At 33.9% G+C, this 26,300-nt stretch overlaps 1 protein-coding gene and 1 pseudogene across 1 annotated transcript; one reads left to right on the top strand and one right to left on the bottom strand.

Annotated features, from left to right (window-relative positions):
* Positions 1 to 3,277: 3,277 nt before the first annotated feature.
* Positions 3,278 to 4,195, bottom strand: Tas2r8 (taste 2 receptor member 8). Its single transcript, XM_026410900.2, has one exon. It carries the CDS (start codon positions 4,193 to 4,195, stop codon positions 3,278 to 3,280), a length of 918 nt encoding a protein of 305 aa, XP_026266685.2.
* An 18,729-nt stretch (positions 4,196 to 22,924) lies between these two features.
* Positions 22,925 to 23,301, top strand: LOC113198215 (transmembrane protein 126A pseudogene; annotated as a pseudogene).
* Positions 23,302 to 26,300: the final 2,999 nt, after the last annotated feature.

The raw sequence follows: 26,300 nt of genomic DNA, 5'->3' as shown, positions 1-26,300 counted from the left end.
GCTTAGATAGAGAAATACCCAGTTACGTTCTAGTGGACCTGAAGCAGTTTGGTATCTACACCTGGTTCTTGGATTTTGCTGTAATTGTTACCTCTTTTATGGCGGTCTTGCCTTGAAGACTGGAACAAGAAATGAAGACTGTAGCTATCTTCATTAAATCCTAATTAGTGCTGATGAATGCTGTGTGTGGCCATCTTTAGCCTAGATGCTGTATGTCCATTTACCTTCTCAGCAGCTATTGTTTTCCACATATAGTTAATTTAGGCTGAGCTAGTGTTTGCTAAGATGCAAATTGAGCCAATACCCTTTCATAGTCCTGCACTGTCTTTCTGAGGCTAAGTTATATGAACTTTGGCTTCATTAATCCTTGATGCATACTAGTGCTCTCAAGAGGGTTGCCAGATTTAGCAAATAAAAATAGAGGATTCCCATGGAGATTTGAGTTTTAGGTAATAAATGATGAGAAATGTTTTTGGTGTATGTTACAAGTTGCATAAGATCAGAACTTTCAGGAAGTCCTGAAGTTAAATAAAATTTGTTTATATTATATTTTATCTGGCAAACCTAAACCTCAGACTTTGAAAATTAGAAAATTGGCAAAAACTAGATTTGTGGAAGTATGTCTGCCTTGTTGAATGAGCAGGCTGATTATTAATAAAGAATCCCAAATTTGGGCACACAATGAGAATTATATATTTTCAGAAAATATAAAAGATAAACACTAAATATAGATTACTTGGATCTTCCAAATTTTAAGTTTATTTTCTTGGTTGTTCAGGTGAACAATTATATGGTACAGTGTCTTAAAATAATAATGTGTCATCTTAATTGATTAAGTGGCATTTATTGGTCAGAATTTATGATGCTAGATATAATAAGGTAAAGGAGTCATGATAAACATGACTATTGATTGTATTTAGATTTTCCTTTTCATTTAAAATGTTTTCAAGGTAACGTTAGCAGGTGTTGGATATGTCCATTACCTTGATTGTGGTGGTGGTGTTATGGTATTAGCATATGTCCAAATTCATCACATTGTATACACTAAAGATACTCGGTTTTTCAGTTGTACCTCAATAAAACTCTTAAAAAAATAAAGTGTGTTCAAAGGCCCTTGAGAAAGACGAGCATAAAATTTTGCATTTTATTTTCCTCTCTACTCTCTCCATATCAAATTGCTTCTAAGTTTCCAGACCTTTATCCTTTCTAGAACAAGAATGAATATTAAATAAACCACTTCTCTATAGACTAACTCCTGTTTTAAAATAGTTTCTTTAATTTAGATTTACTGAAAAATTATAAATCTTCTGTGGAATAATTTTTGGGTATTTATACCTTCCTGGAATTGTATGACTTCTCTCATCTTTCCTCAAAGGAGAAAACTTCATTCCTTAAATGCCACCTTGATTTGGGGGTAAATTGCAGATAATGTAGCCATGTTCATAGGTGAATGCTTTCTTTTATCTTGTGCCTGTCCCAGGCACATAATTTCTACTCCATAGTTATCTCGGTAAATAAGTGCTTTATTTAGTCAAATAATTTTTTTAATTACTCAAATAATTTTTTCTTTTTCATTAATTTTATTGACATAACTATACATAACAGTGTCAACCAAATAATTTTCAGAAAATTTCAATATTTGATTTTGTTTTTGCACATAAGTATAGATTTTGTGCATGCCAGTTTCATACAGCATGAAAGTTAGGTTATGGTACAGTTAAGAGGAAAAAGAGAAAAAAAAATTCCACAGGTGAGCATTTTGTCACATGCCTGCAAACCCCAATCATTGGAGAAACTTGAAAACAGAGAGACAGAAAACAAAACATGGAAGAAGAAACTTCAGACTAATGAGATAAAACTTTCCCAGAAGCACTAATCTTATAAAACATTTATTTCACAACCCCAAACCCTACCCCCAATAAATCTTCTTGTCTTGTACAATAAAAAGCAATATAAGTGACTAACATATTACAAATACAATCAATAAAATGTATATACTATTAACGGCTACAATTAAGAGTATTTTACAAAGTGAATTTTACACAATGGTAATCAAAGCGATTAAAATTTAGCTAATTCATATTTTTAGCTATAATACAAGGAAATGGAGTAGACCAGGATTAGACAGAAAATGGTGGGAGTAAGCACAAAAATGCACAGCCAGATCAGAACAGACCTGACTTCTCAAACATCCTAGTGAGGAAGAATTTCATCCTCACAGCAAAACCACGGTTTATTAGTAATCTCATTTTCCTCTTTTTTTTTTTTTTTGTAACTTGCCCTATATGTGTCATGGACAGATATTGGTGAGAGAGAGAGAGAGAGAGAGAGAGAGAGAGAGAGAGAGAGAGAGAATGAATGAGTGTCTAGGTATATTCCATGCTATATGTTAAATTTTTTACATTTTTTCCCTTAAGTCATGAGTGAAACTCCTTGCTCAACTTTTTTTTTTTTAAAGGAACTTGAACAGAATAACATGACTGATATTAGTTATGCTCATTCTTTTATCCAGATTGTAAAGAGTACTTAGGAAATGGCTTTTGCATAGATTCTCTTCCTAAACAGGTGTTGTCTGAGAAGCAGATTCTTTGTGAAGAAACTTGATCTTAAGGGCAATAAATAGCAAGTGCTAGAATAAAGTCAACCAGAAATTACTGACACAGAGATGACCTAAAGCATTACTCAGGAAACTAAACCATAGACCAGGCAGAGGAATTTTGAATTACTAGTTGATCAGTCAAATGGAAGTGGTGCAGCAGAGATGTGAATGGAGCACAATTAAGGGCCAGACTGAAAATGTATGACAGAAAGAAAGGGGAAACTGAAAAGTGTAGCCCAGATGCAGTTTATCATAGGCCAAAGTAAAATCTTAGAGAAGTTAAAAAGGCAACACAGACCTAACATTTGTCTTCAGAGGATAAGAAGAGATGCATGAGCCCTGACATTGTTAGAGGAAAGGGAATGCAAAGATGAGAAAGTCTGAACTATACACAGCAAAGGATTTATTCATTAGGTCCTGGAGTGCCTAAAGATATGCATCCAAAATAAATGGCATAACTGGAAAAACAATAAGAATAGGCCCATTTTTTGTTGATTTTTGACACAGGGTCTCACTTGGTTGCCCAGGCTGTCTTCAAACTCCTGGGCTCAAATGATCCTCCTCAGCCTCCCAAGAAAAAAATTGTATTTCTTTTTAAATCAGAAAAGAAGATTTGCTTTTTTTTTTATTGAGAAAATAAGATTTGCTTTTAAAAAGTCTATTTATAAATTCAATATTTCACATCATGCAGGTTATTTTTCTACATGTCAGCATCCTGACAGATGGCTGCCTCAGTTTATTATTTCCAAAAATTAAAATAACTGAGTGTCCTGATGGATAGAGAATTGCTACAGCCTCTCCAACCATTATAGTTAATATTTGTTCTGTTATAAGATAGCTAAAGGTCACTAAGAGAGAAAACACACAGTAAATAAAAAAGAAGAAGAAGAATGAAGTTATAATTATCATGGCTTTCACATGAGCCTGTGTGTTGGGGTCTCTACAACTTTTAGAATTCATTTTCATTCGGTTAATATGTCTTCTTAGGGATATTATTAAAAGAAAAAATGAGATCAGTGAAAAAATGAATGGTATCATAGAAAACAGGTGAAATAAAGTTATTGGCTCAAAGTGTTGAATTTTACTCATTTCAGTGATGTTTCTTGTATCTTTTATAAGGTAATGAAGTTTATAACCATAAGTCACTGTTGGTGATACTATAATGCCAACCGAAAAGGAGATGGTGAAGCATCCCAGCAGGACCCAGTGAACCATTCTATCAGTTTTCCACTTCAGCCAGAGAAAAAATGGGTGGGAGAAATTGGCTATCTTGAGGCAATAGAAGACATTCAGACAGGTTGTAAACCACATACTTAAGTAGTTAAAGAATGTCCAGAGGCTGTTAACAACTACGTGTATTTTCTGATTTTTATACACATCTAGGTATAGTGTTACCAAAATACCATGTAGTACTATAATTGCAATCAAACACATTCTTGAGATAGCTAAACTGGCCAGGACATAGTCAATTGATGAGATCTTTCTCTTTTTAATCCAGTCAATCCAGTTGACTAGTCCAATATATCCATTGCCTAACATTCCTATTATGAATTCTGCAGTGATCACAATCGTAAAGATATCTTTGATACTGAACATGCTTGTAGAGAGAATATTCTAATCTCCAATATCACTGCAAATGGTTTAGTTTACAGATGATGAGTTAAAACATGATTAATACATTCTTCAAAGCATGACATAATGTTTTCATCTGTCGTTATTTTGACATTGATCCCCCTCCTGGAGCACCAGGATCTCACCTGAGATAGGATTATTTTTACATTCATAAAGACTAAACCAACAGTTTGATCCGAACAAATGTCTTGTCTTTTTTCTTTCTTTCTGTCTTTTTTAGACTGGAAAGATTATAATTATTACCTTTAGTGAGTGATGACTGAAGCATTCGGTTGAAAGTGCTCTCATGCAAATTCAGATAATTTATTTCATGAATTTGCAATAGGCTTCTTGAAGTAGGTTCTTTTAACTTGGATCTGTGAAGTTGAATTTTGAATTAGGAGTCATTAAAAAGCACAAAACCCATAAGTGTTAACTAAAAATAAAAATGCGTAAATGAAGCTTCATTTTCATCATCATAGTTAAAATTAGACACAAGTCATGTCTACTCTGGAAACAGGATTTTGTTTCAGAAAATATTAGTACAATTAGATCATACAGAAATAATAGTCAGAGGATAATAAATTTTGTCTTCATTAGATGATCAATTAGGGAAGGTTATGATACAAGTCTCATTATAAATGACAAATTGTTACTAGTCAGACAGGCACCTGGCAATAGTTACTAAGAATTTGTTCTGTGAAGTTGTTTATTAGAAGTAAAACTGCCTGACAAAGATTTGTTGTCTATAGTTTTATTTAATGTTAGAAGTGCTCCCAAAGATGGTTCACAACTTAAAGCATTCTCTTTTGGATATTAAGCATTGTCCTCTAAAATTAAGGAAATTTACATTTTATTCTAGTTCCAATACATTTCTTTTGATAAGACTTACCATCTCATAGCACTCATTACAGTCATGTCTCTAGATAGGGCAATCACATAAAAATATATATTTTTAAAATGAAGTAGCATTTACAGGGAGTAGGACTAAACCTACCATTAAATTAGATTGATTCTCCTTTTTGGGAAACATGACTTATCCCACAAAATATTTGAATATGGGTAACACAAATCATAATAATCCAGGGTGCTTGGAAGATCAGGATTGTGAGATTGTCCTTTAGTTTTGTTTGTTTGTTTGTTTTTCAGGGGTGGAATGGGGATTGGGGATGGAGCTACATCCCCAGCCCTTTTTATTTGGGACAGGATCTGGCTGAGTTGCTTAGAGCCTGGCTAAATTGCTGAGGCTGGCCTTGAACTTTCAATCCTTCTGCTTCAGCCTTCTGATTTGTTGGTATTACAGGCATGCACCACTGCACCCAGCCTGTCTTTCAGTTTGAAGTGGGCAGGTTTTCACCAGCTGACTTTATAAGAAGGATCAATGAGTTCTAAAATCTTCCTCACAGCCTGTGTGACTGAAATTCTTCTACTTACTGAGTTTAAGGCCTTTGCCAGCACATGGCAGAAAGAAGTAGAATATTTTTTTTTTTTTATTTAGTCAGTGACAGGACACGTTATTGTGGGATTTATGTTCATTTTCCTGCGAAGACAATGAAAATGTGATTCAATGACAGCATCAGATTCAAAATGAAATGAGAAAAAAAAATGCAAAGGAAGACAAAAAGAAGCTTCAGAATAATGTTAGATGTTAACAATTTCCAATGGCATGTAAGAAGAAATGAATGAAAACACATAGGAGGTGGGAGAAAGTCTTTGGTTGATCTCTTTTTTTTAATCTCTTGAATTAAAGATATTCTCTAGGGCTCTCTAGGGAACAGAGGACTTTTTTCCTTTCTAGAAACCATCCAGGAACCTTAACACCTTCAGAAAGGCTTCCCTCAGTTTGTTTCCCATTTCCAGGAGGAATGAATGGTGTGATGGGAAATAACAGTGAGACTGCATCAGCACTGACTCTCCCCTGAGGAACCAGAGAGCCAGAGGTTATTACCAGAGACCCCCACGACACACAGTGAGGCGGGGTGTCGAGATGATTGCTGCCTTCATAGCCCTTGTGCGCACCACTTGCTGGGATCTCTGGACCCTGTGGCATGGAGTGTCATCTGCTTGGTGTGTCTAAATAGGGAGAAGAGTACCAAGAAAAATGAAGTCAGGCAAAGAATACATGGAATTATAGCACACAGGTTCACAGAACTCTAAGGATTCTGTGTTTGGGATTGAGGTCTTTGATAGCTTCATGACTATGTCATGCTTGGTGATTAGGAAGTTTCTGTAAAAAGACACAGAATGCTTGGCTGCTAGGAAGTTTCTGTGCAAAGACACAGAATGCCTGACTGCTGGGAAACATCTGTGCAAAGACACAGGATGCCTGGCTGCTGTAGCAATGTCCTTCATGAGGAGGCTGTATGTTAGAGTCTTCTCAGCCTGGACCTTGATCTCAGGCACACAACTCCTTGGAATATAGGGACTCGGTAGTTAGAAAACCACAATGTTTCACTGAACCTAAAGCTGTTCACATAACAGTAACTTTATACAATGGACTTTCTTGAGAGCCACACAAAACTCCTAACACTGCACATTGCAACTTATTATGTAACTGAGGAATAAGCTGCATAATGTTGCTAAGTCCGTAACCTGCCTACCAATACAATGAACAATATGTACTAATGATCAATGACCTAAAGTCACTGTTGATATAAATAAAGTTTGGCAGCTTGGCCTCTCTGCCATTCTGCCATCTTTCCTGCCTCTGCATCTTGTCTCTGTGTCTCATTTTTATTTTCCTTACAGAAATCTGTTTCAAAGCATTTAGGATTTTACTCACTTTGAATTCACAAATTATGTTTTTTTCAAGATTGACCTTGATGAAGTGACACCCTATGTCGTCATGAGAAAGAATGCCTGAATCCCAAGGATGACACAGTTGATTTTAGCTTGATCCAGAGGAAAAGTGGGTGAGATGTATAGGCCACCTTGAGTCAATAGAAGCTGCTAGGACCAAAAGTAAACGAGGCACTTTTAATTATCCAGGAGGCTAGATAGCTTATCTCTGACCTCCGTGTCTGGAGACAGCAGCATAACAAAACCATTCAGAGGCATTAAACGTAAGAAGCACATTCTAGAGAAGGCCAAGCTGAGTGAGAAGATGTCATCCCAGGAGATAGCTCTCTTGAGCCGGCCAATGCAGTTCACTAGGATGGTGAATCCATTTCCTCAAATCCCTTTAGACAGTTCACCAGCAATCAGTCATAGATATTGTCTCTATTGCACTTGATATGTCAGCAGAGAGTTCTGATTTGGAATTCACTGATGATGAATTGTATATGGCTGCTGCTCATGTCATGCTGCAGTTGTCTTTATTTGTCCCTGTTGTCAGCTGTGATTCAGGTCAAGTAGATAACCAGCTCTGCTGTGGGCTAGGACTGCCTGAAGAGTTTCCTGACTGAGGCCAGTAACTTCTTATTTAAATAGTGGTGATTGCAAGGCTCTAAGATGCAAATGAGAATGGATCTGATTTCTTGGATTTGCACAGTCTTTCTCATTTTAAGCTCTTTACATCTTGTTTCTTGTTTTTAAATCATAGCTCTTTGTTTTTTTTCTAATTGACAGAAAGAATTGTATATATTTATTATATATATTTATTGCAACATGAAGTTTTGAATTCTATATACATTTTGGAAGGATGAACTCATTTAACATGAATTACTTCACATAGTTATTGCTTTTGTGGTGAGAATACTTAGCATCCACTCTTAACATTTTCAAGGTTATGATATATTATCATTAGCTGAACTTATGTTGTCTGATAGGTGTCTTGAATTATTCCTATTATTGAACTTTAATTTTCTATTAATTGACCAAGTACTCCCTGATCAACTTCCTCTACTTCGTAACCACTCTTCTGTTCTTTACTTTATGAGATCAATCTTCTTATATTTCACATTAAGTAAGGTCATGCAATATTTGTCTTTCTGTGCCTAACTTAATGGACTTAACATCAATGTTTTCCTGTATTCCCTTCTATTTATGAATTAATACTATTCCACTTTGTATATATACCACATCTTGGGTATAGCACATAATGATGCTATAAACATGGGTGTGCAGGTCTATTTTCAACATAGTGATTCCATTTCTTTTGGATATATCCCAGCTGTATGGAAAGTTGAACAATATTTATTTTTCCTATCCATGAACACAGGATATCTTTCCACTTATTTGTGTCTTCTTTAGTTTCCTCCATTAATGTTTTACTGTTTTCAGTGTAAGGATCTTTCACCTCCCTGTATTTATTCTTACATATTTTGTGTTGTATTATAAATGGCATTTTTTGATATTGCTGAATTTTTGTGATAGTTCTATTTTTTATTTTTTTGGTATATTTACTGACCACTTCTATGTCTTCTTTTGAAAACTGTTTACTCAGGTCTTTTGCCCCTTTTTTAGCTTGGTTATTTGTTTTCATGCTACTGAGTTTCTTATGTGTAGGGTATTAATTCCTTATCAGATGGATAGTTTGCACGTACTTTCTCCCAATGTGTAGTTTGTCTGTTCATCTTGTTGATTGTTTCCTTTGCTGAACAGATGTTTTTAATTTGATGAAATTCCTTTCATCTACTTTTGCTTTCATTCCCTATATTGTCAAGGTCATATAAAAATATCATTGTCTGGACCAATGTTGTGGGGCTTCCCCTCTGTTTCTTTCTAGTGATTTCATAGTTTTAGTCTTACATCAAATCTTAATTCATTGTGAGTTCATTTTTGTCTATGGTATGAGATAGAACCTAATTTCATTCTTCTGCATTAGGATATCCAGTTTTCCCAGCACTACTAATTGGTGAAACTGTCACTTCCCCTTTGTGTGTTCTTGGTTCCCTTCCACTTATTTGCATCTTTCTTCCATGTTTTATAGTTTTCATGTAAAGATATTTCACTTCCGTGGGTTTTTTTCTTACATATTTTATGTAGTATTATAAATGGGATTTTTATATCTTTTTTGACAGCTTATTCTTTGTGTATAGAAATCTTATTGATTTTTATGTTAATTCTGTATCCTACAACTTCATTGAATTTGTTTATTGGTTATAACAGTTCTGGGTAAAACTTTTAGGGTTTTCTAAATGTAAGATCATATAATCTGCAGACAGTGTCAATTTAACTTTTTTCTTCAATCTACATGCCATTTATTTCATTCTTTTATCTAATTGCTCTGGCTAGGAATTCCAGCACTATGTTAAATAGAAGGGGTGAGAACAAGCATTCTTGGCTTATTCTAGATCTTAGAGGAAAAGCTTTCAGCTTTTTCCATGGAGTGCAATATTGGTTGTGGTTTTGTGATTTATGGTACATTACTTCTGTGCTTAGTTTATTGAGAGTTTTCATTATGGAGGGATGTCAAATGTTGTCAATGCTTTTCCTGCATCTATTGAAATGGTCATATGGTCCTTATCCTTTATTCTGTTAATGTGAAATATCCCATTTATTGGTTTGCATATGTTGAGTTATCCTTATGTCCCTGGAATTAATCCCATTTCATTATCATTAATAATCTTTTGTATTGTTGAATTTTGTTTGTGAGTATTTCATTACGAATTTTTGGCATCTATATCCATTGGAGTTATTGTACTATAATTTATTTTTCAAGATTCTGATTGGAAAATAGAGCTAAAATTTAATTTAACAGTTTAAGTATCATTGCATTTGCTAATATCTTGCACTGTCCCCCAAAAGTGTGGTCTACTTTGCCCAAATATAGACTTTGAAGCTTAAAAAGTGATTATGAATTTAGAGTTTAAAAAGTTAACATGAATACTTCTGCCATCAAAGTAACCCATTGGCTTCATTAATTAGAAAATGCAGATACAGCAATAGTAGTTTTTAATTTTCTGGAAAAGACACCATTATTTGAAGTCTAGCTATTTCACTCTGTAATATGGGAGAAAAAAATATTTTAGTTGTGGTAGGTATTCATATTTGCATTAAATTTATTATGGTTCATTAAAAAATGAGTATAATCTTTAGAAGCTTTTATAAGAATGGATACTCATTTCAAAAGCAAGACACATCTGATTAGATTTTTATTATTTGCATACTTTTTGTTTTTTTATAATTAAGGCACACAGCATCTTAATCCTTAAAAAAAAAAACCCCCAATACAGCAAGATTATCTTGCATTGACTTCAATATTTTGCCAACTGAACATATAATTTGGAAACTTTCAGCCCTTATTATAATAGGAGACAATCTCTATCAGAGTGAAAGGACATTCAACAAATGCCCAGAATCATTTTGCATATTTATTTTGAGAATGTTGGTAGTAACCTAAACTATGTATACAAATTGGAGACAAAGAACCCCACTCATCAGGTGGGGTGAGGACTCAAGTTTCTTTTCATGAATTTATGAGCTATTAAAATTCTCTTTTTGTCAACTGTTTATATTCTGCTCATTTTAATCCTTTTTTTGTGGATTTCTAGGAGGTCTTTATACCTTTTTATGAATTAATAGGATGTTGATATATAAGCATGGAGGGAAATAAATTTTACTGTGGTAAAAATTTACAGTAATTTCTCAGTTTTCCATTTGTCTTTAGATTTTTCTTTTTCTTTTTAAATTAAACAGAAGTTTACAAATTTTAAAAAGATATGTTTGCCAGTGATTTTCCTATAACTTCTGAATTTGGAATTATAACTTTTCCATTGAAATTTTCATGTCTCTCTGTGTGTATGTTTTTGTGTGTCTTAATGTCTTAGTTTTCTTTTGCTATCATAAATGCCTGATGCTGTGGATAGTTTTTAGAGAAAAAGGTTTATTTAGATCAATGTCTTGGAGATTGAAAGTTCAAGATTAAATTGTCTATCTATTTGGCCTCTGGAGAAAGTTTCATGCAGATGAAATTTCAATGGCAGGAGTACATGTAGAAGAAATCTCATAGTGAGGTAGGAAGCCAAAGAACAGGGATGGGGGTCAGGTTTGATCTTTTATAATAACTTACTCCTGTTGGAACTAATTGGAACCCCACAAACACTACCTTAATTTTTTTTCTAAGGGCCATGCCCTCAATAAGCTAATCACTTCCCATCAGATCCCACTTTTTTAAAGATTCCATCAACTTAATGGTAGCACACTAATAATCAATAACCAAGTCTTCAAGTCATGAACCACTGGGGAACAAGAAGAATAAATGAGAGGAAGAGAGAGTTCCAATAATTCTGACTTAGCAATTCACCTTCTCCCTTGCTTTAAGGTGCCAACATTGCTTAAATAATTCACCTTTTATATTTGCAGACCAAGAACTAGAAATATGACTGGTTATAATTACATAAGAGAACTTAAGAGCATTGAAGGTTTTAAATTTTTAACTGATGAAGATCATAAATCTTCTATCATCACCCTGAAAAATCCTCTTATACCATTAGTCAGACCTAATGATTTATTGTGGATACAATAGAGTTACTACATGAGATGTATTCACAGATATACTAAGTCTCACAAATAAAATTTGGGGCAATAAGTGGGAAAGAATAGGATCTCAGAATGAAGAGAAATAAAAAAATAATAAAACTGAGAAAGAGTATATCTGTGTGGACTTGGATAGATAAAGGTAGGAATCCAGAACTCTCATTCTAGTGGAAGTAATTTTTCTTCCCTTGTTGGGAAGGATTACTCTCACTTTACTCCAATACTGAACAGTAGTCTTTTCTAGGAATGACTGAGATGTCGTCACAATTTCTCACCAAAGATGAAAACACTTTACTCCAAAAGTGGACTAGACACTTGAGCAATACATCAGAAAATGGATTTTATAGTTTTTAGACCAAGAAGAAAATATCACACTGGCTCCTGGGCGATGTAATTACCCCATCACAGACATTGGATTGAAAGTGTTAGTTCATGTAACCAGTTTACTTGTTTGGTTGACCAAAGCTTGAAATAAGTTGTTACTTACATTAAATGAGATTTTAATGCCCAAACTGATAGAATGTACAACAAAGAATTCTAAAGATGTAGGAAGATAGATACATTAGTTGAATTTATTTTATGTTGCCTTTATCCTTACCCCATTATTATATCACTTGAGAGAGCCTGAAGGACACTCTTTTTACTTAAACATTGAGAAATAAATTATTGAGTGAATTACCAGTATTCTTGAAAAACTCTGCAATGCTATCTCAATAGAAAGTGTTATGGTGATAGATGCTTGATATGGCTTTCCTAATTTCATTGGAATTATGGGATCCTGAAGAGTCAGATCTTAACAGAAGCCAGATGGGCACAAATACTATACTTAACAGCAAGAACTTAGTGGTGATCAGAATGCTTTGATCCTCAGTTATCTTCAATAGTATCTAATTGATCGTAATATTTACAGAATGAAAGAGATGGGAAGCTGACCAAAATCCTACTAGTCTTTACAGCAGTAGCCATTCTACACTGGCACCAGAAAGCTGGCTTGAATTGCCAAAAACAGACATGGATTTCACTTGGTTTTCAATCATAAGTCACTGTACAAATTCAATGCTGTTTAACTGCAGATGAGGCCAAATTCTTTAGAGGAAAGGCCTTTAGCTCTCCCACAAGTATCTATCTGTCTATCTTCCTCTAACACATCCTCTGCTGCATTTATTGGGTTGACTGCAAAATACTCAGAGCTTTGATTGAGTAGTGGACATAATTTCTAAGTTGACATTTATTCATGAGGACCCCAAACAATACTATAGTTAACTGATAAAAACATAGAGAATTATATTTGTGGGTATGAAATTATACTGGGACCTAGAACTCATGCGCTGGTCTGTGGTTATTTTTACATTACTTAAATGTGTAATTGAAACAGGCATACCTAAAAACCAAGGAAAGGAGAGATCCAAGATGGTGGAACAGAGGAGATTGTGTTCCTGGCTGCTTCATGGCATGAAACTAAGAAAGCAGACAGGCAGCTTCTTCACAAGATGGGTGAAAAAAAATTAAAAAAGAGGGGGGGTACTTTACTGGAACCTAAAACGAGGCAGTCAAAGCAGATTGAGGACATAGAGGGGTGTATAGAATAAAATAAGAAAAAAATCCCCAGCTGCATGGCTGCTTCCACAGTTGGGCTGGGAGCTTCAGCCACAGCAGTCCCTCCATGAGTATAGTAGAGGGATAAAGAAATCAAAGAAACCCACATTTTTGGGAGGCCAGAGGTGTGACTGAGTACAGAGCCATTTAGAGACCAAGGACATTGCCCAACAGACCTGAAGAACTCCCTGAATAATATCCAAGTGTGGGGAAAGAACCCTCCATCACTCCAGGTGACGTGTGGCAGACAAAGGAAGGAACAATTTTGCAGCTGTGGCATGGGGGCTGGCAACTGAGGAAGGCTATTCCTGGGAAACCCAATTTTGGCTTGAAATACAGGCCCAATAAACACACAATGCACAACAGAGAGTGTGCTTAACTGACCAGAAGAAAATCAAATGTGGAGAGAGGTTTACACAGGGGACAACTGGTCACGGAAACCCACCTGGCTCTACCCCTCCTCCTCCAATCTGATTGCTTGTAGGACCAGCTGAGAGAGGTGCATCTGGCTGGGAACTTGGAAGGGCTGGGGTGGGAGATATTGTTTAGAGACTGAACCCGATATCAGGAAAAGTGGCGTCTGTAGGTGACATAAGGGACTGAGAATTGGCTCCCTTACCACAAGAATGGTACCCAGGGAAGCCCTGGGGTAAAGTCTTCCAGGGTGGACCAGCAAATGTTGGTCCCTGGAGGTACACTGATATCAAATCTCCAGACCAATTAGCATTTAGGGAAGAGCCTGGAGCCAACCTAATCCTAAACTCTGCCTCCAGGAATTCTGCCTATGGGATTACCTCTCTCACTCTAGCATCCAGAGGGTGGAGCATCACTCTCCAGAAGACCCCACCTAAAACTGCTGAGAAGAGAAGCTGAGACTATTTTGAACTCCAACAGAAATAATTCTTTAACTTTTTATCAAGATTTTTAAAATTCTTTTTCACTGCTTAATTGTGACCTTAATGGTACATGGACATTTATTCAGTTTCCTATTTTTTTTTCTTCTCATCTCTAGCATCTTTGAAGCCAGTTATTTCACATGGATTAGTTTTTTGTGAACTAAGTTGTTATTTACATTAAATGAGATTTTATTGCCAAAACTGATAGAATGTACAAGAAATCTAAAGATGTAGGAAGATAGATACATTAGTTGAATTTATTTTATGTTGCCTTAGTATATTTTATTTTATGTTGCCTTAGTATATTTTATTTTATTATTTATTTTATGTTTGATTAGTACATTTTAAGTTTTTAAATATTCTTTTGTTTTTATTTTTTATTTAAATTTTTGCTTTATATATTTTCTCCTACATATTTCCCTTGATTCTCTCTTTTCTTCTGCTAATTGCAAATCTCTATTGTTCTTTCTCACTCTTCCTTTAATCTTTTATTTCTCTTTTCTCTCCTGTTTTGTAATCTTTTCATCCTATATCACTTCTGTTCTCTCCATGTCCACCATTTGAAAATGTAAACCCTCCTGCAAACTTGCTATTTTTATTATAGGCATAACTGATCATATCATTTATGTTTGCATTGGTTGTTATTATTTGTCTCCTTCTAAACAGTGAGATACTGGAAACCTTCAGGGACATGATAAGTTCACAAAGCAGAAACTCTACTGCCTTATATTTGTACAGTTAGATAGGTAGACACACAAACAACATGAAAAAGCAAAGAAACAAATTGCCCCAAGCAAACCAAGATACTCCAATAACAGAATCCATCAATACCACAGTGGAAGAAATGTCAAAGAAGGAGTTTAGAATGTACATAGTTAAACTGATCTTTGAAGTAAAGGATGCTACAGATACATGTAGCAAAAGATTACTTCAAAAAAAAGAGATGGAAGTTCTGAAAACAAAACAAAAAGACAAAAATCCTGAAAATAAAGGAAACAATAAACCAAATTAAAAATTCAATATAAAACATTACCAAGAGACTAGACCACTTGAAAGACAGAACCTCAGGCAATCAAGACAAAATATATAATCTTGAAAATAGAGTTGGCTATGGAGAGAAGATGTTTAGAAACTATGAACAGAACTTCTAAAAATTATGAGATAATATGAAAAAAATCAAATTTAAGATTTATTGGAATTGATGAAGGCACAAATGCTAATCAAAGGAATTCACATTTTTTTTCAATGAAATAATATCAGAAATTTCCCAGTTCTAAAGAATGAAGTGGAAAATCAACTACAAGAGACTTACAGGCCCCCAAATGTGCAAAATTACAACAGACCCACATCAAGTAACATTATAATGAAAATGCCTAGCATACAGAATAAGGATAAAATTTTAAAGGCTGCAAGAGGATAATATCAGATTATATATGAGGGGAAACCAACTCAGATCTCAGCTGATTTCTCAACCCAGACCTTCAAAGCTAGAGGGTCCTGGAATAACATATACCAAGATCTGAAAGAAAATGGATGCCAACCAAGGATCCCATATCCATCAAAATTAAGCTTCAGACTTGCAGATTAAATAAAAACCTTCCATTATAAACAAAAACTAAAAGAATTTGCAACCACAAAGGCTGTACTTCAGAATATTTTCAACAAAATATTCCATAAAGATGAAATGAAAAAAAATGTGAAAACTAGTGAATGGCTACTACACAAAAGGAATAGTTATTCAAAGGAGAAACTAATTCAAATTAAAAACTAGAAATGAACCAAAATGACCAGGAACACAAATCATATCTCAATAATAACCTTGAACATTAATGGCATAAACTCATCAATCAAAAGACGTAGACTGGCAGATGATTGAAAAACGATACCCAACAATATGCTGTCTGCTGTTGTTCAATTCTCTCCCTTGTCCCCCCCCCCCCTTTCCCCTCACATCCTCTTCTATGTAATTTTGTGAACAACAGCAGATGAGGTAGAGAGGGATGATGGGAGGGGAGGGGAGGGGGGATAGTAGGGGATAGGAAAGGTAGCAGAATACAACAGTCACTAATATGCCATTATGTAAAAATGTGAGTGTGTAACCGATGTGATTCTGCAATTTGTATTTGGGGTAAAAATGGAAGTTCATAACCCAATTGAGTCAAATGTATGAAAGATGATATATCATGAGCTTTGTAATGTTTTGAACAACCAATAAAAAAAAATGCTGTCTGTAAGAGACTCACCTCATAGGCAAAGATATTCACAGACTAAAGACATAAGGATGGGAAAAAACACATCACTCACATGAATCAAATAAACAAGCAGGGATTTCTATCCTCTAAAAAAACCAAGTTGTATAAGCTATATAATTGTGATTATACAATTATAGTATTACCTTAATACATTTTTAGCATTTGTAAAGTTGTTTTGTTGGCTCCCTTTCCACTGCTATTAATTTTTTCTTGATTAGACTTGTTAGATTTTTATCAGCTTTTAGCTGTATTATTTCTTCTCTATATCACATATTTCTGCTCCTATTCTTATTTTTTTCTTTCTACTACCTAATTTGAAAATAATTTGATTGTTAATTTAGCTTCTTTCTGATATAAGTACTTTAAGTTATAAGTGTTCATCTGAGTACTATTTTGTTTCAGAGATTCTGATATTTTAATCTTTTATTATCACTTAGCTCAAAGCACTTATTATTTACTTTTCTTGTGCTTTCTTCTTTGATCTATGAGATATTAATAAGTGTGCTGTTTAATTTTGAAGTAGTTGAGACATGGGGGTGGGGTTCTAGATATCTTAAGGTGATTGATTTCTAATGTAATAAATCACACAGGAAACACAGTCTGCATGATTTCAAATTTTTAAAATTTCTCAAAGCTTATTTTATGACAGAATATAGTCTATCTTTATTAACATTTTACTTGTCATTTTTGTGTATAGTTTTCTATAAATAACAAGTAGGTCAAGGTGGCTGATAATGTTAAGCCTTCTATATCATTACTCCTTCCAGCAAAGTGAGGAAGCTCAAAATCTCTATGATTGTGGATTTGAAATTTTAGTTTTATTAATTTTTACTTCATATATTTTAAAATTTTGTTTTTAGTTACATAGACATTTGGGGTTGTTATACTTTCTTAAAGAAGTTACCCTGTTATGGTTATAAAATGTTCTTTTTTATCTCTGAAAATACTTTTTCTTTAAATTTATTTATATTAATAGCTCTTCTTAGATTTCTCATGCTTATTTCTCCCTTCTTTTGCTTTTAACCTATTGTTATATTGATATTTAAAGTGTTACATATGTATAGAGCATATAATTATTTTTATATAGTTTGTTTTTACACATGTTGAACATTTATATTTTTAAATTACAATATCTAGTTCATTTATATTTAAATTAATAATTGCTATTGTTGGAAAAAAACAAAGAACACCTGACATGAACGTCAGTGGAAAGTTGGATAAATGATAGGTTTGATGATATAATATTTTAGAAAATGGGTTGAATGTGGGACGGGTTCCTCTTCCCCTGTAAGGCTGTCAAGCTCAGAGAGAAGATTGTTAGAATGCTTTTGTTGCAATTATTCTTCACTCATTTATCATAAAGTACACTGCAACAGATTTATTTTATTGTTTGTTAACACTTTTTACTTTGCAAATAAAAATAATATATACATATATGCAAATATATACATACACACACACACACATATATATATATATATATATATATATATATATATATATATGGGTATTTTTTATATGTTCATTTGCCATTTGATTGTTGTCTTCAATGAAATACCTGTTTATGTGTTTTGTTAATTTTTAACTGCATTATTTGCTGATTGTTGAGTTTTCCAGTCTTTTTGTATTGTGTAAGCAAGTATGTGTATTGCAAATGTTTTCTCATAGTTAAAAAAGAAACAACAAAAAAACAAAGTCAGGCACAGAAAGACAGATGCCACACATTCTGACTTACATGTGGGTGGTAACGTTGATCTTATAGGAGGAGAGAGCAGAAAGTGGTGACCAGAGCTTCAGAAGATATGGGATAAAGGGGAAGGTTAACAGGTACAGAGGTACAGTGGTATAGGAAAAATTACTTCTAATGTTCTATAGCAACATAGAATAACTATGGTTAACAATACTTGATAGTGTTTCAAAATGGGAAGATTCTGAATATTCCCAATGAAAAGAATTGGTAAATATTTGAAAACAAAATATTTGAGGTGGTTGATATACTAATTGACCTGATCTGATTATGCATTGTATATATGTACTAACACACTGAAGCTCATAAAAATATGTACTTGCTATTTTCCAAGAAAAATTATATGTGAATAATTATTTTATATTCATTAAAAAATAAAAATAAAAAATTAAAATACCTCCCAAAAGAAAAATCCCATGTTGGCTCTTATAATCATGGAGTGAGAGTTAATATAGTTAAAGTTCCATGAAGAACACTTCCCACAGAGAGAGCAAAGCTAAATTTTGTATTTGGCAGAATTGCCAACATTTGTTTTATTATTGAAGACTTGAAATATGCAGGAATAGTGAAATTTTATGATATGTCCATTAATAATGTATTAATTAAATATCTATAAATTCTAGATAAAATTAATTTATTAGATATTGCTCTCAAGAATGAGTGATGCAATTATGAAATATCTTTTCTAAGTTCATGGGGATGATAACATGTTTTTTCCCCTTTGGACCTCTATAACTCTAGTTAATTATTTAGATAAATTTTCTAATATTAATTTATTTTTTTATTCATAATGTAAATTCTACTTGGTCTTGGATACTATGATAAGAAAACTCTGTTATTTTTGCTTGTCAATATTTATAACTTTATTTTGATATTCCCAAAATTTAAAAAAAATAAGATTAGGTTGTAGTTTTCCTTTTTTTTTTTTTTTTAACTCACTCTGGGCAGGTTCTGATACCAATGGAACATTTCAGAAAAAATTTAGAGTTTTTATTTTGTTACATGGTTAATGTTAGTCATCACTTCAGTGCTGTGATCTTTATACCTGACTAGAACAACTGAGAGAAGGAAAAGTTGTTTTCAGACTCACAGTTTCAGAGCTTCAGTTCATCACTGGTTGATTCTACTGAATTGGGCCAGAGGTGAGGCAGAACATCATGGTGAAAAAGGTGTGGTGAAGGAAAGCTTCTTAAGTCATGGCAGCCAGGAAGGAGAGAGAGAGAGAGAGAGAGAGAGAGCAAGGAATCTAATCCCCAAGGGCACTTTCTTAGTGACATATTTCCTCCAATCATGGTATACCTGCCTAAAGTTATCACCCAGTAATCCATTCAAATTGTTAATGCATCAAATGGATTAATGAAGTGATGTGATGACAGGTCTCATCATTGCCTAAAAGCCTCACATCTGCACCTACCTGAATTGGGGACCATGCTTCCAAAACATGAGCTTTTAGGGGGGCATTTCCAGATACAAATCGTAACACTTGAACAGCTTAAATAATGTTAGAATCATCTGTTCTTTTAAAGTGCTGGTAATTTCCCCCCCAGAGCTTGCAGTTTTCATTTTTTGGGTTGTAATTCCTTAACAAAATTCTCATATTCTTTTAAGAAAATCAGGATGTTTATGTTTAATATTTCTCCTAAAGTTTCATTAAAGCTATGACACATTGTCCCATTTATTCCACAGAAGTTTAAAAATTTATTTTCAAAGAATTAGCTTGCATACTTGCACTTTGTCTCTTCCCACTATTTTTCTTGATTACACTATTTGCTAACTAGTATTAATTTTTTCATCTCAAAAGAGTATGCTAACTCACACATTTAAGCATTTAATTTTACCTCCATTCATTCTTCTTCTTATTATTAGAGTTTTATAGTTATACATACAGTAGTTGGCTTCATCCTGACACACTTCACTCATTTGTGCACAGAATTTGATTTCAGTTCATGATACCCTCTGATCCTTCCTGTTCTCCCTCCCCTGCCCTGTTCTTCTTCTACTCTAAGAGATGTCCTTTCATTCATTCATTTATATTTATTTGATTTCTTCTTTTTACTTATACATAAAAGTGAATTTCCCTGTGATATATTTATATTTGTGCATAACATGATTTTTAAAGAATTAATTCTGCATTGCCTCCCCTTTTCCATCCCTCCCCTCTGTCTCTGGATCTCCTTCTTCTAGATTACTGATCTCTAGTCATTCTTTCTGCTTTCTTCTGGTATATTTTGTTTTTCTTTGTTTGATTTTCTGAGTTGGGTATTTTTTGGTATTTGCAATTAAATATGAGTTGTCCTGCGAGTGGTTTTAGATATAATCTGTGGCCTAAGACTGTTAGACTTAGAAAGTCCCACTTTTTAAATTGTTCCTTGGTTGGGATCTGGAAACTTAGATTTCTGGAGAGCTTCTTCCTTTCCCTGAAGAGAGTGGATCATTGTTCTTAAAACCCTGTGTATAAACAATGTGGATTTTGCTCAACACCTGGCTTTCTTCTTGGGAACCTGGAGTTTCAGTACATGCAAGATATCACATACACATATGCACACACATTATTGTATAAGCAGCAAACTTATTCTAAGTACCTCTTTCATTCTATCATACTCTTATAATTTTTGTCAATTGTATTATTATTACATTCTCTTGGCCCTTAAAATATAATTAATTTGTTTTAGTGTTAGTTTTATAGTCAGATATTTTCAAGTGTTAATGCTAGTTCTTCCACTATAAATTGTTAATCATCTCCTGTTGAGATATAGCTCAAAATAATTTCCTTCAAAAAAATTTTGAGTTCTTGCATTTCTTAAAAGATTGTGTGTGTGTGTGTGTGTGTGTGTGTGTGTGTGAGTGTGAGTGTGTGAGAGGGTGAGAGAGAGAGAGAGAGAGAGAGAGAGGGAGAGAGAGAGAGAACTTTGTGATGACAGTTTGGAGAAACAAAATTCTTGGGTTATGCTTTATTTTCTTGAACTTGTAAAAAAAATCTTAAAGTAGAATAATAATAAGCCATGCTTTTTTACAATATATGTTTCTATAAAAAAATCTGAGTTTAGCCATATTTTTAATCCTTTATAAAATGACTCAACTTTTTATTCTGGCTTACCAATCAAAAATTGTTTAATTCATATGTCTAAATTTGGCTACTCAGGATCTGTTAAAACTGGTAATGTGTGTGGTATCTTAAAACATATTCTGTTCAAGTTTTTATTACTTTAGGAATTATCTATTAAAGTATACATTCACATATGTATAATTTTCAATCATTTTTATTTTCTGCTTTTGGAATTCCATCTATCCATATCTTGTACCACTTTGGCCTATTTTTGACATCCAATGTTTTTATCTGCATCTTTTGAACTTTTTTTTTTCTTAATTTTGCTTCATTTCATTTGCTTGTTCTATTTAAAGCCTCTGCATGTCATTTGCTGTGTTTCCCATTGTATTTATGGACTCATTGAACAATCATTTTTTGTTTCTGAGATGGTTTGTTTCTTTCCTTCCTGAGTTTTATTAGTTTAGGATGACTAATGGCTTTCTGATATTTCTTCATAGAGAGTATTGCTTTATTATTTAAAAAAAGATCCACAGCAAATTTTGATCATGATTTTCATCTACTCTGTGCTGGTATTTTTCTTGTATTTGACCCTTGTTAATGTTATAACTTTTATATTAATTTTCCTTCTTTTAATATTTATCTTTACTTATATGTTATGCCAGTGCAATAATTGAATGGGTTGGTTGCACGCTGTTGGAATAGCTATTTGCATGTTTTCTGTGTCGTTTTCATCATCTAGAGGCTCCCTTTTCCTCTGTTTCTTCAGGCACAGGCTGAGTCCTACTAATAGAATTGATTTAAATGATGTTTTGTATATCCTCACCTTCTCCATTACGCTTAACCAAACCAGGATTAGTAGAGTTTTGCTCATGAGCTCTACTTACATATTTCTTGCAGCTGGTGTTGCAAATAAGGGTTACAGGTTTTGCATTTCATCATGCAATCCTCACGCTCAGGATTCATATTTTGGCTGTTGCTTTCTGAGATTGCAGGCTTCTTATCAATCTCTGTGCTGCTTCTTTTCCTTTTTTTGTACTTTCTTTTTCACAAATTTAGTTCAATTGTAACTGCTTTTGGCAGCTCCCACATTTTACCTATTCATTTTATTTATTCACAGCGCTGGGGATTGAACACCAGGACTTGTGCATGCTAGGCAAGCACTCTAACACTGAGTCAAATCCCCAGTCCTATAGTACATTTACTTTAGAATCAATATATTATACCTGCTTTCTGGTTTCATCCATAATTTTCTTTTCCTCTCTGACTTTCCCTGCTTTCTAGGATAAGAGGAAAAATAGTGATTTTTACTGTTACTGTAAATTGTACATATATTTACTTAGCTTAAGAAACAAGGCAGAGGCAAGGGCTATTTTAGAACGTGGAAACACAGTGATTTAAAATCCATTTTAGGGAGTCAGGTGTCAGCCGAAGACGGCTGCCTCTGGGTGAGTGGGAGTAAAAGTTGTAGCTTAAGCCCCAGCCTGTTAAAGGAAGAACTGGAGAGGCATGGACTGTTGGGAGGAGAGCAACAGGGTCAAGATTGAAAACTATAAATCACATGATAGTATCAAGGAAAATTTAATTTTTGATATCATAAACAGAAAAATTGAACAACTACCAGAAGCAAAAAGGAATCTACTTGAACATGAATCCACATATATTGGACTTAAGGCTGCTGTCTGTGGCCTAATAGAAAACAGTCTTTTTCCACATGTGGTGCATGTAACACAGGCCCCAATAGCTGCTGGTTTACCAATGGCAGTGCTCCCATTTTTGACAGCAAATGCATCTTTCAAAGGTTTTGTAAGTTTACCTTTGAGTACCGGTGATTTGAATTGGGAAACCTGTACCATGACACAGGGTGGACTTGTTGGCTTTGTTTTAGGAGGTCTGTACCCTGTTTTCTTGGCTATTCCTGTAAATAGTGGCCTAGCAGCCAGGTATCAGTCAGCCCGGTTACCAGAGAAAGGAAATACCTTAACTTACTGGATTAAAATTTCTTAAGCCTACCTTCAGAAAGATGTTGATTCCCATTTTTCTTCAGACTGTTTGTAGCATACCTTGGGTCTAGACAATAGAAAGTAATTGTAAAGGCTCTTCTGTTACCTGAACCTGGCTTCGAAAATCACTGATTTTAAGCAAATGTGTATACAAAAATACAATTGTAAAGATTAAAAAAAAATTTAGAAAGCACATGTGAATGTAATTTTATTTTAGCAATGAGAAATTTTCATTAACATGTCACTAAAAAGAAATATGAGAGGAAGTAAATCTAAAGGAAAAATTTAAAAGGCAGACATTGAATTGTAATGCTATTGGTAAAAAGCAGTCAGAGATTTCTGGTTAGGATAGTAGAATTTCTTAGGGTGGTTTTGCTTTGTATCCGAGAGTATCCTCACTATGTAGAAAAAGTCCTTAAGTCTTAGTCTCTTTTAATTTAAGAGACAGGAAACAGATTTATCTGTGCTATGGAGAAGGAAAAAGGAAAGGTTAGAAAGTGATGTTTTGGAATTAACAAGCCTAAGAGACATGTAATTGTTCAATCTGAACTGAGTAATGAGAATACCTGCTTTGAATTTTCTTACCTATATATTTTGTAGACAGTGTACTATCATATTAGTATGTAATTAAGGAAACAAACACATATTGTTTTATTAGGACATATTACAACATGTCATTGAATCAAATGGACAAATTGGAAATGATGGAAATAAATGCACAGTGACATAGTTTCCAAAATTTTAATTATTAGTTTAACTTTTAAGCTAAATATTGCTATTACTAATAAATGAACTAAAATAATATCTGTAAATATGTAATGATATAATGTCTCACCTGCTCCTCTGTTCATTGCAAATGACTGTGTTCTTCATATTTGTGCACCAATAACAATAGAATGCTGCCAGAGTGATTCTATTTTATAATAACTTATATTTTGTATAGTTGCTGCCCTTATCACTCACTCCATTTCAAACTTTTCAGTGGATCCACTGAAATCTTTTCTGTTTGAACTCAGGGGGACTTGAACTATTTTGTGCAGGGCTATTTTGGCAGTCCAGTGCCTAGAAAGCTCGCCTTAGAATTATGTTTTCAAACACATGAAATAAAATATGCAGAATTTCTAAGGACTCCAGATAGATTAAAACACACACTAATGTGATGCAGCAGTCTGTGTGCTTCTTAATTGACATCATAATAATATCTGTGAGAAAGAGCACTGATGATAGTAAATGCCTGTTAACTGTGATAACAGGGATCTGTGGTTTCCAGAAGCAGGAAAATCACAGGTTCTGCAAATTTGAATGATTGTTAGTTACATTCAAAATGGAAGGATTGCTAGATATGTTAAAGATAGATTGCAAACAATGGGTAATTGGGTGCCCATGAATTTTTGTCCATCACTGAATTCTCTCCACGCACCTCTTCGTTTTGATACCCTAGAAGGACATCCTGCCTCTCTCTGAAGGTGTTACCTTCCCTAATTCCCTTTTATGCAGCAACTCTTTACTCTTCCTCCCATACCACGAAGTCTAAAGCTGGGGACATTGTGTGCCTCCTTGTGGCTTCCAGATCACTCTTCCTACACTTCCTCATAGGGCGCACAGGAACTTGGACTTTCCCATCATCAGTTTACACAAAAATTACCTCTTTGTTGCAATCACTCACCAGCCCTCCTTTCTTGATTTTGGCCATCTATGATTAAATATATTTTATTTCACCTTCATTATTTTTGCCCAAACTCTCTGAACCTCTATTGATTGGATGAAGTCTTTATTCTCTTTCTCCTACAGCACTAGTGAATGCACTATTTCACAAATTTTTACCTGTGAGAAACATTCCCTCACTGCCTGAATAGCTTTGATAGCTGAGACAGCATGTCTTAAGGAAAATGATAGTGACTCACTTTTTTGCACTGGCAGATTATTGATTTTTTCTATTATTTTTTGTTAGGTATTATACTATTCATCTATCTATCTAAAACTCATACTGAATAATCAGTTTTGGGTTGCAAAAGAGGACTTATTTATTTTTTGTCTTTCCATATTTTTTATTGGTATATTTTCATTGCACATAAAACAATAAAGGATTTATTTTTTTGTACATGCTATAAATCTTTTTCCACAAGCAAGTGATTTTCCCCCCATTATTTCTATTTATTTTATTTACTTATTGTCCATACTTTTTATTAATGCCTTAGCTAGTTACACATGTACGATTTGTTTTCTTTTCTATCAAAATTAAAGCTGTAATGCAACACAAACATGTTTACTGTAACTGAAATTTCAAGTGTATACTGGAGCCATTTTAAATTAGGTAACTATGTGGTCTAGAACAGGTGTCCAATCATATCTGGAGCCCTTTTCCGTGCCCTCCCCAATTTCAAATTAGCTAATTACATAGACTGTACCAACAAAGTCTTCCTATCAGAATAAGGGGCAGTGCATTGTTAGGGATAAAAACTGGTTGACTGCCCACCCAGGTGTGCTTACTCCCTGGATTCCCTTTGTGGGCGCACCCTTCTGCAGAAGTACAGATAGTGCCTTGCTGACCCACTTCTGAGGTTGATTTCTTGTGGCATCTCAGTAATTCTAACAAACATCATGGTGAGGTTTGTTGTTATATATTTAGATTTGGTCTTTTTGTCTATTGACTCAGAACCATTTTCTTTATATTTAAAGTCTTATCTGATTCAAATGTATGATATGTCAAGGTCATTGTACTGTCATGTGTAACTAATTAAAAAAATTAAAAAAAATCAATAAAGTCTTAGGTTATAAGATCTGAGGTGACTTTTCTGAATCCAATTTTCTATGGACACTATGTCTTTCCAATATATAAAGTAAAGTAATTTATTTTAGAAAAGCTTTTTTTTGAGCATTTTTTTCTGTTTCAATACTTTGTTTTGTTCTTTTCAGAGATTCAGTTACTTCTTCATCTCAAATCTCCATATTTGTCTCTGTCTTTTTAGTATTATTATCCTTTTTTATTGTGAGCATTTTTTCCTCTTGCTCATTTCTGTCATTTATTGCTTTTATAGTATTTTATTGAGCTGGTGTGTTCTTGTGCAAGTTAAAATTCTCTTTATTTCTAAGGTGATTATCTCTCTTTTTTTCTTGATTGCTATCTGCTT

Source organism: Urocitellus parryii, chromosome 5 (assembly GCF_045843805.1).
Source record: "Urocitellus parryii isolate mUroPar1 chromosome 5, mUroPar1.hap1, whole genome shotgun sequence".
NCBI lineage: Eukaryota > Metazoa > Chordata > Mammalia > Rodentia > Sciuridae > Urocitellus > Urocitellus parryii.
Note: the sequence above shows the minus strand (reverse complement) of the source record. Positions and strands in the feature narration are given on the sequence as shown.

Excerpts from the sequence above, each read along its gene's own strand:
- Tas2r8 (XM_026410900.2), bottom strand. The coding sequence starts at position 4,195 with ATGTTCAGTATCAAAGATATCTTTACGATTGTGATCACTGCAGAATTC.